Source organism: Pelmatolapia mariae, unplaced genomic scaffold, assembly GCF_036321145.2.
Source record: "Pelmatolapia mariae isolate MD_Pm_ZW unplaced genomic scaffold, Pm_UMD_F_2 NODE_ptg000537l+_length_27064_cov_1, whole genome shotgun sequence".
In the NCBI taxonomy this organism is placed as follows: domain Eukaryota; kingdom Metazoa; phylum Chordata; class Actinopteri; order Cichliformes; family Cichlidae; genus Pelmatolapia; species Pelmatolapia mariae.
The window spans coordinates 1-17,909 of NW_027052222.1; the positions used below are offsets into that span (position 1 = coordinate 1).

The following is a 17,909-nucleotide window of genomic DNA, read 5'->3' on the forward strand; positions in this document are numbered from 1 at the left end:
ATCAATGACTAACTATTTTTTAACAGATTAATTCAAAGAAAACTATTTCAGAAAGTCTGTTGTACAACATAAAAAGACATACAGCAAACCTAGTTTACCACTGTTAATGCACATGAACAAGTCAGGCTGTAAAAGCTTTGGCTTCTCTCAATGAAAATCTCTGGATGAAAAGGTCTAAGCAGGACAGAAGGATAATGTGTAATGACTCAGAGAGCATGCTGTGTCTTAGTTTCTGCGCCACACGGGTATTGATGTTTGTCTGGGAGCCACACCATCACTGCAGGGGATGAAGTAAGAACTTGTCTTTATGCACTCAGGAGTGAGTTTCAGACACACAAAGCAGAACTCTTTCTGACAGCGAGGACAGATGACGTTCTTGCAGCCTGTTTTGTCATGCTCCACCCTCTGACCACAGGTGGGACAGGCCCGGATGGAGGGACAGGCATCGACCCCCTGAACCTGAGGGAGGGCGGTAGTCTTGCAGTTCTTGAGAAGTTCAAGGTCGTGATTAATGCATCCATCGTTGTCACAGCGGTCAGAGCGTGGAGCGCTGCCTTTCCATGGCTTTAAACACTGCCAGCAGAAATGGTACACTTTCTTCTTGTCTGCAGTGCAGATTGTGCACTGAACATTAAGGTTGGTCAGGTCCTCTCTCTCCACATAGGTTTTGCAACCAGGACACTGTTATGACAAACATTCAAGAAGTTCAGTTTTTTTGGATATAAACTTTTTTTTTAAATTTAGAATCACATGACTGAAACTGATGAGATTGATATTATCCTTCTTTATCCTATTCTTCTGTTTGACAGCACAGGTGGTTTTAATTTTATCCCCAAATATTTTATTGTTTTGTAGGAGCAACCATTCTCTTCTAAACTCTTGACTAAATTAGGTTAACTTGGACACTTACAGTTTTAAATTCACAGTACTCTGTGGCAGCTAGGAGGGCGATGTTCTCTTCAAAGTACTCCATCTCTTCTGTTGTCAGTACTGCCAGCCTGCGCACCTCTTGGTAGGACCACACTGCATCACACTTATGCAACGTACCATTCTTTAGAGCTGGGCACTTAAATTTGTACTGGCCCTGAAATGTTAAAGATGCAAGGACACCTGGTTGATCTTCTTGGTAGAAACAAGTCCTAAACATTGACACAGCATCAAGATGTGTGTCACACACATACACACACACACACACACACACACATATATATATATATATATATATATATATATATATAAATATATATATATATATATATGTGTGTGTGTGTGTGTGTGTGTGTGTGTGTGTGTGTATATATACACACACACACACACACACACACATATATATATATATATAAAATAACACTATACTACAAGCCAGCAGGTCAGTGAAAAATCCTTTAACCGAGGCCTGTATCTGTAGTGTAGTGTCTGTAAATTTGAGTGACAACTTTTTTAAACATCCAATGATCTACCCCTATCATATTGTAGTTTTATTTGGCTGTTTAATATTATAAATCCAAAAGCAAAAAATGTAAAATATGAAACTTGAATACAGACTGAAACCAAAACCTTGCAGAAATGTAGACATTTATTTTCTTGCTCAAGAAAACAAAAGTAAAACTGCATGAAAACAATGACTTTCTTCAGAACCTGGAAAGTACCTGATCCAACAGGCTGCGACACCACCCAGTGAGCGACTCCGGGGTGACTGCATGACCGCAGGACATCTGTGCTCTGAGACCCTGGTCTCCTTCCTCTGGAGCTGAGAGGAACAAGAATACGCGCAGCGAACAGTAAACTCAACAGTTTGCAATAGGCAACAGCCTGCCCGGTATTAAACCAGTGGATTTATTATAACATTTCCAAATCAAATCATGCGCAGTTATTAAAAATAATAGACATGAATTAAGGGGCTTCAGTGACGATAACTAAACAGTTGTATTTCTTACGTAAAGGATCCAGATCATCGGGCCTGTTGACGAATTTCAGCGTCGTGTCTTTGGGGTCGTATCTTTTCTCTTCGGTCATTTTAGCTCAGAAGCTCTCTGCTCCGTCCTCTCCGTGGATAAACAAGCTCTGTGTCTGCAGTCAAGTGAAGTGAACACCGAGGCTACCGTGTTATCACCACTGACAGCACCAAGATTTGTTTTTAACTTTCAGTTTCCCCCAGCAGTTACCAGAAGTCACGTGAAACAGCGCTGTGTAGCAGGTCTGTGTTCATGTATCTGTACTTCTCTTTATTTACTCTTTAGCACTGATGATGAGGGCAGCAGTTATTTAAAGCTTTTTTTATGTACTCCTTTTTTGTTATTGAATTGTTTTCACTTGAAGGATTTTTAATGTTTTAAAACATTATTTAATAATAAATAAATATTTAAAAAAAATAAATAAATGAATACGGTGTTTTACAGTAGCATTTATGGAGTGTTTTTGCAACACTGACTTTAAATGAAATGCGTACGAAAGCCGAAAAGCTGGTAAACAAACACGCCCACTCATCATAAACTGGGATATCAGGTGATTTCCAGCTATCATAGAGTGTGACGTCCAATAAGGAAATGTATTTACACACAGGACAATTTGGTGTGTAAATGCTGAGTGCTGCATAAGCGTTATAATGTAGACAATAGTAAAACGCTTCTCATAAACACCGTTTAAAGATATTTAAGATTTGTTTGTTTGTTTTTCATTACTTGCTCGTTTTTTTTGTTTTTACAAAGAAGTTAAATTTGCATTTTGTAGAATAAATGAAGGTCATCCTCACATCAACAAATACCTAGAATAGATTTTTATTGTCACTGTTACAAGAACAACGAAACACATCTAACGCACTTTTACAGAGCTGTGTAAAATTGAAAAAGGAAAATAAAGACGCATGAGTGGTAAAAACAATCATTTTGTTGAAATTGAAAGTATACTCAGCCCTGTGACGTCAGACCCAGAAGTACCTTATTAGTGTCCGCAGAAGAAGCGGAGGGAACACACAGAATGGGAAAGCTGTACCAGGTCGTGGTTTCTGGAGTAAGGGGTGGGAAGGTGATGGTCGACCTGAGCAACACTGAGGAGCAGTTTAAGAGCATGACAGTGGAGCAGCTGAGGGAAAAAATAAGACAGAAGTTTCCAGAGACTGCAGGTAAACCACACCGACAGAAGTGAAACATACATAATTGGCCTTGTATTAGCCTACATTATATATTATCCACACGATGAACGAGCACAGTGTAATTTTCGGAATCTTGGCTTCATGTTGTTTAGATTGTTTCAAAATTTCCTTTGAAATAATATGTAATTTTCTGTGGTGGATGAAGACTTAGACTTGGATTTCTTGCTCGCAGAAGAGTTTAATAAGCAATGAAGGTAATAACAGAGGATCCAACGAAGATTAAGCTACATTATACAGCTGTATTTATTCATTGATTGATTGATAAGGAGCATTTCGCATAGTTTTGCTATATATATAAAAATTGTTTTTGTGAAGTAGACCTTTAACGCAGAAAAGTAGAAACTCTACCTCTTATTCATTCTCTCTCTCTCTCTCTCTCTCGCTGTGTGTGTGTGTGTGTGTGTGTGTGTGTGTGTGTGTGTGTGTGTGTGTGTGTGTGTGTGTGTGTTAGATGGGAATCTGCGGCTGATATTCACAGACAAGAATCTGGATGAAGATAAGAAGCCGCTGTCTGAATATGGAATCCAGCATATGTCTGTTATCCAAGTAGTGCTGAGACTTCCCGGAGGACTGAGAGCCTGACCGAGACAGGCTCCACCTACAGCTGCCAATGCCGTTGATGCGTCATGAAAACTCCTGCCACCGTTTACATACATTTAAGCCTTGTTTTAAATCACTTTTGATACAGTCATTTCTTACCGATGAATAAAATAAAATTCTATTATTTCAAGTGTGTGATCTTTGATTAAGTGTGCATATTTGGAGGTCGTTAGAAAACAGAAACCCTATTAATAAGTAAATAGGGCACATGTTCTCACAAATACTGTAGTATTTCCAGCAGGAGGCTCTCTGAATCCAACCCGTTCTCACTCCCAAATCGTAACATTTTACGCTAGGTGACAAATCGTCAACATATTACGTTTTCGGGCACCCAAGGCGTTCCTACGTCACGACATCGGAAAACTGCGGACACATGAGAACCGTTTGGACTCAATCTACACATCTTCGCTTTTTCCTTAAAATCGCTTTAGAAAACACTATTTCACCTCATTAAAGTGCTGGTTAAGGTTAGGAATAAGGTTATGGTTAGGTTTAGCGATAAGGTTAGGTTTAGGCTTAGGTATACGGTTATGGTTAGGTTTAGGCATAAGGTTATGGTTAGGTTTAGGGATAAGGTTAGGTTTAGGCGTAGGGATACGGTTATGGTTAAGGTTAGGAATAAGGTTATGGTTAGGCATAAGGTTATGGTTAAGGTTAGGCATAAGGTTATGGTTAGGCTTAGTGATAAGGTTAAGTTTAGGGCTGCAGTACAGGGCTGGAAACCGCCGCGTACCATAACAACGTGGAAGGTCACCTTTCGCGTTCCTCAGGAACGCCGCAGGACATGACAAAACGTCGGGATGTTACGCCTCGGGAGTGAGAACGGGCTCCTGAATCATGAGCAAGAAGCATACTGAGTGCTTGTCCCCTGAAACTGAGGTATATTAAATACAATACTATTAGCTGTGTACTGTGTAAAAATGAAATCCATAGGATACGTTTCGCCCTGCTTTGTTCTACTTCATATGCTTCGTTAACGGCCTTATGTAAATTTCAAATACATCTCAATTGATCTTATGCTAGACTAATGTCAGGCCTTAAACTAAAAATAGATTCCGAGACTAAAGTGCAGAAGGAATGTGTGTGTGTGAATGTGTGTGTGAATGGGTGGATGACTGGATGTGTAAAGCGCTTTGGGGTCCTTAGGGACGATTAAAGCGCTATACAAATACGGGCCATTTACCATTTACCAAGGAGTCTATATTAATAGCTCCTGGGTTAATTCACATGTTTTTTTTGAGTCATGACAACGTGTTCTTCATTCTCATTTTAATAATCAGTTTCTGAAAAGGAAATGGTAGTAAATAGTTGTAAGTCATCTAGTGGCCTTTGGGTAATTTCGAGATTGCCAACACAGCATGAATGCAACATTGCAGCAACTTGTTCCGAAGAGAAACAGAAAGTATTTCGGGGCTTTTAAATTCACTGGATATGCAGATTGTTGTGTGCCTCGAGAATACATTAAGAAGTTTTCGAAGGATCCAGGAGCAATGTTTTGAATTAAGCGGAATGTAGGATTATGTCTTGTTTTTTAGCTGTTGTTTAATGGCTTTTAGCGTAGCAGCTAAAATGCGGTTTATTTCTTCAGCAGTGCAGAAGTGAAGTGATCGGAGAACGGCACGGAAAATGAGCGGACAGGGTAAGGTTTCAGAAAATATTTAAAACTTTTTGTTTGTTTTTTGTTTTCTCCTCCGAGGTTTTGTTGAAGTTCTATATTTATCCAGCTTTTAGTACTAATGTGTTTGTGCTGACTTTTTCCCATTGAGCTGTCATCTTCTTACATGTTTAATGGATAGAACATTGTCACAAATCTCTCACAGGATTTCTGAATTTATGTTCAGATTCCTTTTCCATGCTCAAAGCTTACATGGCCCTCATTTCTGGCTCAACATAATTTATTTTGGAGGTTTACAGGCTTTTCTTTCGGACTTATTGGCTCTCTTTTTTTCCCCACACTGTAAATTTGGGGAAATTATTATACATCGGCGTGCTTTTCCCATTCAGCCAATCGCATCAAACAACGAATGTGGCTAATTGGAAATGTCGATATTTTAGAGTAAAATTTACATTGAAAAATATATATCCAGTGAAACTCCTAATGTAGAAATTATAAAATATAAATTGGTTTGACTGTTTTTGGTTTGTTTCTCTTTGGTTTTATGATCCAGACGAATGTTTTAAATATATATCTTCTTTGTTTGCACTCTCTCTTCCCATCAGCTAACAGGTATCATGGGCTGATAAACCAAGGATCCACGTGTTACTTGAACAGTGTGCTGCAGGTGCTGTTCATGACCGAAGACTTCAGAGAGGCTGTGACAAGGTTTGTTGTCCAGCTTTAAGCATGATTCTGCATTTATCATATATAAAGTCTATTGTGCATTTTTAATCACTCATGTTTACTTTCTTTGTAGGAACTCTGAAGAAATTCCTCACCCTGAGTTTCTTGATCATCATCTGAAAGCCTTATTTGATGACTTACATAACTATACAGCATACACATATAAAATAACACAGAAGCTGGGCATCAACAACGGTAAAGAACAACAAAAACTTCAAACAGTGTAAACTCCTGAGCACTGTATAAGTGTAAAATATGACTATTATTGATCTAATTATTTAATTATTACAACAATGGAAACTTGTAGAGTAAAATTACAAATGTACTTCTTTTTTTTTTAATTATATGCATTTATCACAGTGTATGAACAGCGTGATGCTGCAGAGTACTTTGAGAGGGTTTTAGGAATGACCAGCCCTGATGCATCAGAGGTAAGGTCATTGATGTCAAAGGATATCTTGATCAAAACATCACTTTTTAATTATGGGGTCTTTGCCTTATAGTATAAAATGCTTTGGTCAACTTTTAGTGTGAGCAAGTGCAATCTAATTAAACCTGAACTAAAATAAAATGAACAGGTTTTTGTGAATTTGTATTTTCAGATCTTCCATGGTCAGTTAGCAAACAAGACCACCTGTTCTAAAGGTCATATACAGACTGACGGAGATGCACCATTTTGGCATCTTCCTCTTTCACTGGTGGATTCCTGCAGTAAAGACTACAGTGTGGTAAGGATCTGACAAGCTGCAAACATCTCTGCATTTTTCTTAGGACATGACAGCTGTGAGAAAACATTTTGAGCCTACATGTTTTTGCCAGTAAAAAACAAAACAAAACAAAACCCCCCACATATTTTCATATTTTCCTCAGTAAATGATGATTGTTTTACTTTCATTTGATCCATTTTTTATCCACTTTTTTGATCCACTTTTTATAAATTGAAAACACCCTAATTCTATCCACTGCATAAAGCTAATGTGTTTGTATATCCTACCACCCCTTAAACATAAAGTGCAGCAGAGTTACACTTTATCACTTTGTTAAAATTTTAGTACACATTATTCAGTACACATCATTGTTGCATATCTCACATTTAGATTGATTTGCTATAGATGGAAAGGAGTAATCATCTGATAAGTCCTGTAACTACAGTGTTATGAAAATGAAACAGTTGCTGAACCACTTCAATTACCATGGCCTACAGTACAGCTTTCAGCATAAAATTGTCCAGAGCCTCTAATATATCATGGGCTGTCTAAATGATCAACTTAGGACTGTTTTTCTTTAATTGAAAATACACAATTTGTGTAGTTTTGCCTTTGTACATCACCACAGTCGGTCAAACAATCCATGTGATTGAAGTTCACACTTTCAGCTGTAACTTAAGGGACTAAAATTTGAATCCATACATGTAAAGCCACCTCTAGTACAGGCCTCGTCAGTGCCAAGAAAACATTTGTCTCTTAAACAATAGGTCTTAACCTTTGAGGCTTACCTAATAAAGTTAGTAGGTCATGATTAAAATCTTCCTTTTCAAAAAAACATTCTTCACCTCACTGGTCAGCACATGATTGTTTGAGCTGATTTTAAATAAAATTTTTCAGGTGAAGGGCATTGAAGAGTTTTTTAAACCTTCAGATTTCTGTGGAGAAAATCAGATGTACTGTGAGCAGTGTGATCACAAAGTTGATGCTACTATGGTGAGTTTAAACGTTTTTGATTCTTTAATTATTCTTTAAATATTGACCCATTTTGCTAACACAAGTTCCTTGAGGCAACTGTTATTGTAATTTAGCACTGTACGGATAAATTTGATTCGAATTGAATGTTTTTCATTCAGACAGATGTAATAAAGCATCATCCAGATGTTTTGTGTCTGATGCTGAAGAGGTTTGAGTTCAACTATAAATACATGTCATATGTCAAAGTCACCTGTTCAGTGGAGGTTCCCTACACCCTGCATATACCAGAGGTATATGTACAGAATATATTAGTATTTAATCATATTCTCTTTTATTTTCTTCAGTCATTCTGATGTTTGCCATTTGTCCTTTGGTAATCAGAGTCAGACATATGAACTGTATGCATTTGTGGATCATTTTGGGGATCTGAGAGGAGGACATTACACCGCAACAATCAAGATCACGGAGGAACATGGAGACAGATGGTATGAGTTTGATGATACCAGGGTCACAGAGGTAAGACTGATCACTTGTACATTGTTGAAACTGTTTACCAATGGAGAGTGGCTAAACAAATCAATCATTTTTTTTGTATTATTTTTACATCATCAGCTTGATTTTCAGCCATTCCAGCTGGATAACACTGACACGTAAGTTTTTGTACTTCTTATACAGTACATTATTCTCACTACATGTGAAACATATTTATTACATATCATATTTATTCATTAGGTCCCAGACTGCATATCTTCTGTTTTACAGGAAAAAGAAAGGTAAGAGCAGATACTTTGTTGTGGTTTCTTCAGCTCTTTGGCACCTGAATGATTTTGTTTCTACTTTCTGCTTCAAGCTGCTGTGCTTCATGCTACTGGTATTCAAGACTTCAAAGATTTGTCCACCAGTGAACCACCGACCATCAATAATGAACATGATCAGAGTCAAGATGGGAAAAATAAGAGAAAGAGAAGGAGAGATGGAAAGGAGACAGACACCGAGAATAATCCAAAGGTTCCTTGCTTAAGAGAAGCAGAGGGATCATCTGACACTCGAGGCACTGAAAATGATGACCTGGATCAAAAACACACAGCAGTGGATGATGTTAAAAATAACGGACCAGATAATAATCCTGATTTGAAGTCCCCAGTCAGTGACACATCAGCTGTATGTGATGATCTCAACAGACAAAATGATATGACTAGATTAATGGATAATAAATCAGGTAAAGATGAAAAGGCTGAAGATAGAGAGTCAGAGGAAAAAAGCCATGCAGAGCATCCAGCTGACACTGTTGGAGAGAACATGTGTGAATATCAGGAGAATAAAGGAAAAACTAATGATTATTACATCCCTTGTCCTAAACATGGTGAGGAAGAGGAGGAGGAGAAAACAAAAACAGATTTTCAACATGACACAAAAAGACACATTAGTGTTGATAAACCAACAGCAGTGATGCACTGTGACAAATTTCAGGACAAAGAAAAAGTTATTGATAGAAAAGAAAACAGACTACAGGATGATCTGAATCATAAACATAGAAAAGGACAGCGTGATACATTGAACATACAGGAGATCAGTGTTACACATTCAACTGATAATGATCTTTGTGTAGAGACAGAAATAACAAAGGAAAGACAAACAGAGAAGCAGGAAGGAAAAGAAACTGTAGAGAAAAGCTCACAAGGCAGCTCTGAAAGATGTGTCAAAAATAATGAAGGAAACACTATAAATGAGGAACACGAAGACAGACGGATTAAATCTGATGATACCGGGGTCACACAGGTAAGACTCTTAGTCCTTTCTTCATCGTTGCTAAAACATGTTACAAAGCACCCGTGTTGGACAGTTATGTATTACATAGGAGGAGAAATAGATTCATCATGTTATACTTTGCTTTTTCCATCGCAGCTTAATTATCAGCTGTTCCAGATGGACAACACTGAGAAGTAAGTTTTTGTCTTAAACAATTTGCTATTTTTTTGCAAATAGCAGGGGTGTGCTGACATCTGCCTTTTGCAAGAAAGGATCCTGCAGCATCCTTTGCATCCCTGCTTCCCATGGCCTTGTATGAATATGGTATTTATAGCAGAAACGTAACACACATCAACGTGATTACACCATCATCACTGTGAAACATGGTGCTGGCAGAGCCTTTTTTAGGGAAAGATTTTCTTCAGCAGGGAAAGGGAGGGTTGTTAGAGTTGATGGGCAGATGGATGGAGCTAAATAGAGATGTAAAAGACTTCACCGTCCAGCATACACCCAGAGCTACAAAGAAATGGCTGTGTCTACAATGTAGCTTACCATCACCAGTGTGTGAATGGGTGGATGACTGGATGTGTAAAGTGCTTTGGGGTCCTTAGGGACTAGTAAAGCGCTATACAAATACAGGCCATTTACCATTTACCATCAGCCATTCCCAAAGTCAAGAGTGCTGAGGCCGACTTAAAAACAAACAAACAAAAAACAGAAGATCTCATGTTGGGCCTCAGTATTAAAGCTTCAGTCCAATCACAATAATTAAAAAAAAAGCAAAACTATGTATTTCCTGAAAAAACATGTATTAGAAATTTGGGTTAGAATAGCAACCATGCAATTAACTTAAATTCTGTTTTTATATAAATAGATGTACATAAATATGTAACAGTACACAATTTTTTTGGAACTGTAACTTCAGCCCACACTGGTTTAGGTTCCGAGCAGGGGTAGGCAACTCCAGGCTTTGAGGGCCGGTGTCCTGCAGGTTTTAGATCTCTCCCTGGGTCAACACACCTGAATCAAATGATTAGTTCATTACCAGGCCTCTGAAGAACTACAAGATATGCTGAGGAGGTAATTTAGCCATTTAAATCAGCTGTGTTGGACCAAGGACACATCTCAAAGCTGCAGCACACCGGCCCTCGAGGCCTGGAGTTGCCCACCCCTGGTTTAGATCAAAGCATGTTCATGGTTTAGGAGAGCCCACTCAAAGTCCAGACCTAAATATTATTGAGAATCTGTGGCAAAACCTAAAGACTGCTGTTCACAGTTGCTCCCCATTTAATCTGACTGAACTGGACCCATTTTGCAAAGGGCAAAGATCGCAGTCTGTAGATGTACAAAGCCCCCTAAATCTTACAGGTCTGATTGCAGTGACAGGGGGTTTAGCAAAGTATTGAATCACAAGTGTTAAATGAAAAGGAATGCCACACTTTTCAAATTTATATTTGTAAAAACTTTTCAACATATTGTATCATTTTCATTCGACTTCTCAATAAACACAATACTTTGTGTTTGACTGTGACATAAAATCTCAATCATTTTTTAAGTTTATGACTGTCAGGTGAGAAAAGGTAGAAAATTTCTAGGGGTATGAATACTTTTCAAACCATTGTATTGAAGCTTGAGCTCCATATTTTGATTTCTTTGAAAGTTAAATTAATTTCTTTTCCCCATCAGAGCCGACACTCAACTTCTAGAAAATGTCAAGAGTCATAAGAATGCAGATCAAGCTAACCTGGAAGTCAATGACAACCCTGCTGTACATGGTCATCTTAACAAACAAGATGTGATGAATGATGGACAGAAGGAATTGATGGACTTCAGACCAGAGACGGATAAACAGACTGACAACAAATGGGTGTCCCTGACAGCAGACCATAAAAACAACACAGATTATCAGGGTAGTGAAGGATCAGGCGATTCTAGAAAGGATACTGGAGAATATGGGGGAGGTCGACAAAATGTTGGAAATGATTACAGCTCTAAATCTATAAGTGTTGAAGCTGATAAAGTAACGACAGGACAAAGAAACCTGTTAACTAGATATGACCTCTTTCATGGATCTCAGGACACCCAAACAGGCAGTGACAGAATACAAATCATACCCAAAGATAATCAGATGAATGAACAGAGGAGCATTAGCAGGTTTCTTAATGAACCAATAGAAGAAGAAGATGTCATGGGTGAAGCCAGTGATCCTGATGTTACACATTCAGCACATAAAGATGTTTGTGTTCAAACACAGAGGAGGAGTGTGAGGGATCACAGGGAAGATACGAAAGAAGCTGATAAATATATTCAAATGAGTGAAATCACCATTGAAAATCCTGACAACAGTGAAGCTGTAAAGCATGTTATCATGAGATTAGATGGTAGAGGGCAGAAAACAGCTGAGAAGATTATCAGTGTTACCTGTACATCACAAAGTGTTGGTGGTGTGCAGATACAGAGCAAAGAACAGAAAAATGTACGTGACACCAAACACAATCAAAGTGAGGGAAATAAGATAACAAAGGACAGACTAACAGAGAAGCAGGAAGGAAAAGAAACTGTAGAGAAAAGCTCACAAGGCAGCTCTGAAAGATGTGTCAAAAATAATGAAGGAAACACTATAAATGAGGAACACGAAGACAGACGGATTAAATCTGATGATACCGGGGTCACACAGGTAAGACTCTTAGTCCTTTCTTCATCGTTGCTAAAACATGTTACAAAGCACCCGTGTTGGACAGTTATGTATTACATAGGAGGAGAAATAGATTCATCATGTTATACTTTGCTTTTTCCATCGCAGCTTAATTATCAGCTGTTCCAGATGGACAACACTGAGAAGTAAGTTTTTGTCTTAAACAATTTGCTATTTTTTTGCAAATAGCAGGGGTGTGCTGACATCTGCCTTTTGCAAGAAAGGATCCTGCAGCATCCTTTGCATCCCTGCTTCCCATGGCCTTGTATGAATATGGTATTTATAGCAGAAACGTAACACACATCAACGTGATTACACCATCATCACTGTGAAACATGGTGCTGGCAGAGCCTTTTTTAGGGAAAGATTTTCTTCAGCAGGGAAAGGGAGGGTTGTTAGAGTTGATGGGCAGATGGATGGAGCTAAATAGAGATGTAAAAGACTTCACCGTCCAGCATACACCCAGAGCTACAAAGAAATGGCTGTGTCTACAATGTAGCTTACCATCACCAGTGTGTGAATGGGTGGATGACTGGATGTGTAAAGTGCTTTGGGGTCCTTAGGGACTAGTAAAGCGCTATACAAATACAGGCCATTTACCATTTACCATCAGCCATTCCCAAAGTCAAGAGTGCTGAGGCCGACTTAAAAACAAACAAACAAAAAACAGAAGATCTCATGTTGGGCCTCAGTATTAAAGCTTCAGTCCAATCACAATAATTAAAAAAAAAGCAAAACTATGTATTTCCTGAAAAAACATGTATTAGAAATTTGGGTTAGAATAGCAACCATGCAATTAACTTAAATTCTGTTTTTATATAAATAGATGTACATAAATATGTAACAGTACACAATTTTTTTGGAACTGTAACTTCAGCCCACACTGGTTTAGGTTCCGAGCAGGGGTAGGCAACTCCAGGCTTTGAGGGCCGGTGTCCTGCAGGTTTTAGATCTCTCCCTGGGTCAACACACCTGAATCAAATGATTAGTTCATTACCAGGCCTCTGAAGAACTACAAGATATGCTGAGGAGGTAATTTAGCCATTTAAATCAGCTGTGTTGGACCAAGGACACATCTCAAAGCTGCAGCACACCGGCCCTCGAGGCCTGGAGTTGCCCACCCCTGGTTTAGATCAAAGCATGTTCATGGTTTAGGAGAGCCCACTCAAAGTCCAGACCTAAATATTATTGAGAATCTGTGGCAAAACCTAAAGACTGCTGTTCACAGTTGCTCCCCATTTAATCTGACTGAACTGGACCCATTTTGCAAAGGGCAAAGATCGCAGTCTGTAGATGTACAAAGCCCCCTAAATCTTACAGGTCTGATTGCAGTGACAGGGGGTTTAGCAAAGTATTGAATCACAAGTGTTAAATGAAAAGGAATGCCACACTTTTCAAATTTATATTTGTAAAAACTTTTCAACATATTGTATCATTTTCATTCGACTTCTCAATAAACACAATACTTTGTGTTTGACTGTGACATAAAATCTCAATCATTTTTTAAGTTTATGACTGTCAGGTGAGAAAAGGTAGAAAATTTCTAGGGGTATGAATACTTTTCAAACCATTGTATTGAAGCTTGAGCTCCATATTTTGATTTCTTTGAAAGTTAAATTAATTTCTTTTCCCCATCAGAGCCGACACTCAACTTCTAGAAAATGTCAAGAGTCATAAGAATGCAGATCAAGCTAACCTGGAAGTCAATGACAACCCTGCTGTACATGGTCATCTTAACAAACAAGATGTGATGAATGATGGACAGAAGGAATTGATGGACTTCAGACCAGAGACGGATAAACAGACTGACAACAAATGGGTGTCCCTGACAGCAGACCATAAAAACAACACAGATTATCAGGGTAGTGAAGGATCAGGCGATTCTAGAAAGGATACTGGAGAATATGGGGGAGGTCGACAAAATGTTGGAAATGATTACAGCTCTAAATCTATAAGTGTTGAAGCTGATAAAGTAACGACAGGACAAAGAAACCTGTTAACTAGATATGACCTCTTTCATGGATCTCAGGACACCCAAACAGGCAGTGACAGAATACAAATCATACCCAAAGATAATCAGATGAATGAACAGAGGAGCATTAGCAGGTTTCTTAATGAACCAATAGAAGAAGAAGATGTCATGGGTGAAGCCAGTGATCCTGATGTTAAACATTCAGCACATAAAGATGTTTGTGTTCAAACACAGAGGAGGAGTGTGAGGGATCACAGGGAAGATACGAAAGAAGCTGATAAATATATTCAAATGAGTGAAATCACCATTGAAAATCCTGACAACAGTGAAGCTGTAAAGCATGTTATCATGAGATTAGATGGTAGAGGGCAGAAAACAGCTGAGAAGATTATCAGTGTTACCTGTACATCACAAAGTGTTGGTGGTGTGCAGATACAGAGCAAAGAACAGAAAAATGTACGTGACACCAAACACAATCAAAGTGAGGGAAATAAGATAACAAAGGACAGACTAACAGAGAAGCAGGAAGGAAAAGAAACTGTAGAGAAAAGCTCACAAGGCAGCTCTGAAAGATGTGTCAAAAATAATGAAGGAAACACTATAAATGAGGAACACGAAGACAGACGGATTAAATCTGATGATACCGGGGTCACACAGGTAAGACTCTTAGTCCTTTCTTCATCGTTGCTAAAACATGTTACAAAGCACCCGTGTTGGACAGTTATGTATTACATAGGAGGAGAAATAGATTCATCATGTTATACTTTGCTTTTTCCATCGCAGCTTAATTATCAGCTGTTCCAGATGGACAACACTGAGAAGTAAGTTTTTGTCTTAAACAATTTGCTATTTTTTTGCAAATAGCAGGGGTGTGCTGACATCTGCCTTTTGCAAGAAAGGATCCTGCAGCATCCTTTGCATCCCTGCTTCCCATGGCCTTGTATGAATATGGTATTTATAGCAGAAACGTAACACACATCAACGTGATTACACCATCATCACTGTGAAACATGGTGCTGGCAGAGCCTTTTTTAGGGAAAGATTTTCTTCAGCAGGGAAAGGGAGGGTTGTTAGAGTTGATGGGCAGATGGATGGAGCTAAATAGAGATGTAAAAGACTTCACCGTCCAGCATACACCCAGAGCTACAAAGAAATGGCTGTGTCTACAATGTAGCTTACCATCACCAGTGTGTGAATGGGTGGATGACTGGATGTGTAAAGTGCTTTGGGGTCCTTAGGGACTAGTAAAGCGCTATACAAATACAGGCCATTTACCATTTACCATCAGCCATTCCCAAAGTCAAGAGTGCTGAGGCCGACTTAAAAACAAACAAACAAAAAACAGAAGATCTCATGTTGGGCCTCAGTATTAAAGCTTCAGTCCAATCACAATAATTAAAAAAAAAGCAAAACTATGTATTTCCTGAAAAACATGTATTAGAAATTTGGGTTAGAATAGCAACCATGCAATTAACTTAAATTCTGTTTTTATATAAATAGATGTACATAAATATGTAACAGTACACAATTTTTTTGGAACTGTAACTTCAGCCCACACTGGTTTAGGTTCCGAGCAGGGGTAGGCAACTCCAGGCTTTGAGGGCCGGTGTCCTGCAGGTTTTAGATCTCTCCCTGGGTCAACACACCTGAATCAAATGATTAGTTCATTACCAGGCCTCTGAAGAACTACAAGATATGCTGAGGAGGTAATTTAGCCATTTAAATCAGCTGTGTTGGACCAAGGACACATCTCAAAGCTGCAGCACACCGGCCCTCGAGGCCTGGAGTTGCCCACCCCTGGTTTAGATCAAAGCATGTTCATGGTTTAGGAGAGCCCACTCAAAGTCCAGACCTAAATATTATTGAGAATCTGTGGCAAAACCTAAAGACTGCTGTTCACAGTTGCTCCCCATTTAATCTGACTGAACTGGACCCATTTTGCAAAGGGCAAAGATCGCAGTCTGTAGATGTACAAAGCCCCCTAAATCTTACAGGTCTGATTGCAGTGACAGGGGGTTTAGCAAAGTATTGAATCACAAGTGTTAAATGAAAAGGAATGCCACACTTTTCAAATTTATATTTGTAAAAACTTTTCAACATATTGTATCATTTTCATTCGACTTCTCAATAAACACAATACTTTGTGTTTGACTGTGACATAAAATCTCAATCATTTTTTAAGTTTATGACTGTCAGGTGAGAAAAGGTAGAAAATTTCTAGGGGTATGAATACTTTTCAAACCATTGTATTGAAGCTTGAGCTCCATATTTTGATTTCTTTGAAAGTTAAATTAATTTCTTTTCCCCATCAGAGCCGACACTCAACTTCTAGAAAATGTCAAGAGTCATAAGAATGCAGATCAAGCTAACCTGGAAGTCAATGACAACCCTGCTGTACATGGTCATCTTAACAAACAAGATGTGATGAATGATGGACAGAAGGAATTGATGGACTTCAGACCAGAGACGGATAAACAGACTGACAACAAATGGGTGTCCCTGACAGCAGACCATAAAAACAACACAGATTATCAGGGTAGTGAAGGATCAGGCGATTCTAGAAAGGATACTGGAGAATATGGGGGAGGTCGACAAAATGTTGGAAATGATTACAGCTCTAAATCTATAAGTGTTGAAGCTGATAAAGTAACGACAGGACAAAGAAACCTGTTAACTAGATATGACCTCTTTCATGGATCTCAGGACACCCAAACAGGCAGTGACAGAATACAAATCATACCCAAAGATAATCAGATGAATGAACAGAGGAGCATTAGCAGGTTTCTTAATGAACCAATAGAAGAAGAAGATGTCATGGGTGAAGCCAGTGATCCTGATGTTACACATTCAGCACATAAAGATGTTTGTGTTCAAACACAGAGGAGGAGTGTGAGGGATCACAGGGAAGATACGAAAGAAGCTGATAAATACATTCAAATGAGTGAAATCACCATTGAAAATCCTGACAACAGTGAAGCTGTAAAGCATGTTATCATGAGATTAGATGGTAGAGGGCAGAAAACAGCTGAGAAGATTATCAGTGTTACCTGTACATCACAAAGTGTTGGTGGTGTGCAGATACAGAGCAAAGAACAGAAAAATGTACGTGACACCAAACACAATCAAAGTGAGGGAAATAAGATAACAAAGGACAGACTAACAGAGAAGCAGAAAGTTGGTAGGGATGAAAATGTAGAATTGGATTATTTTCAACCAAAAGCAAGAATTGGAGCTCAGCGACTTACAGAAGGTGGACGTGGTTCAAAGAAGTCAAATCCTATTGTTAAAGTAATTGACGAAGAACATACAGAAATTGATAGTGCTTGTAAAGACGGCAGTCAAAGAAAGATCATCATAAAGAAAATTGTGGATGAAACCACAGAAGATATGACAAAATGGATAGAGAGTCAAAGAAATATTAGAAGTAGTTTAAATCTTTAAATAGATGAAGAGGTCACTTTGGACAGCAAATGTTAGCAAAATTTTTTTGTTTTTTCATGAATATTCTTGATACGAAAGTTAGTGTTATAATACTGCTCATTTTTCCACTGTTGTTTTTACAATATGTAGGTCTTCTTCTCTTTTTTATTTTTTTTAACAGCAACTTCTGTTAATGGAAAATGCTTAAGTTTACTACATGATTTATTTAGTGTAATGTTTTTTAAAGGTTCAAAGAGACCTAGGATAGACCTTAACACAGAATTAGATTTATATTATTA

General features: G+C 38.4%; 3 protein-coding genes across 3 annotated transcripts; 2 read left to right on the plus strand and 1 right to left on the minus strand.

Moving 5' to 3' along the window:
• Positions 1-109: 109 nt before the first annotated feature.
• LOC134623293 (uncharacterized) lies at positions 110-2,179 on the minus strand. The gene is made up of 4 exons (XM_063468445.1): positions 1,938-2,179; positions 1,650-1,750; positions 911-1,084; positions 110-681 (listed from the first exon to the last, which is right to left on the minus strand). The coding sequence occupies exons 1-4, from the start codon at positions 2,014-2,016 to the stop codon at positions 226-228; spliced, it is 810 nt and encodes a 269-aa protein (XP_063324515.1). The 5' UTR covers positions 2,017-2,179; the 3' UTR covers positions 110-225.
• Positions 2,180-2,976: 797 nt separating this feature from the next.
• LOC134623290 (ubiquitin carboxyl-terminal hydrolase 35-like) lies at positions 2,977-9,096 on the plus strand. The gene is made up of 12 exons (XM_063468442.1): positions 2,977-3,121; positions 5,972-6,074; positions 6,166-6,287; positions 6,453-6,523; positions 6,695-6,820; positions 7,697-7,792; positions 7,933-8,064; positions 8,156-8,290; positions 8,387-8,424; positions 8,507-8,547; positions 8,625-8,993; positions 9,089-9,096. The coding sequence occupies exons 1-12, from the start codon at positions 2,977-2,979 to the stop codon at positions 9,094-9,096; spliced, it is 1,386 nt and encodes a 461-aa protein (XP_063324512.1).
• Positions 9,097-9,208: 112 nt separating this feature from the next.
• On the plus strand, positions 9,209-17,640 carry LOC134623292 (uncharacterized). Its single transcript, XM_063468444.1, has 7 exons — positions 9,209-9,553; positions 9,680-9,717; positions 11,210-12,200; positions 12,327-12,364; positions 13,857-14,847; positions 14,974-15,011; positions 16,503-17,640. Exons 1-7 carry the CDS (start codon positions 9,224-9,226, stop codon positions 17,629-17,631), a joined length of 3,555 nt encoding a protein of 1,184 aa, XP_063324514.1. The 5' UTR covers positions 9,209-9,223; the 3' UTR covers positions 17,632-17,640.
• The last annotated feature ends 269 nt before the right edge of the window (positions 17,641-17,909 follow it).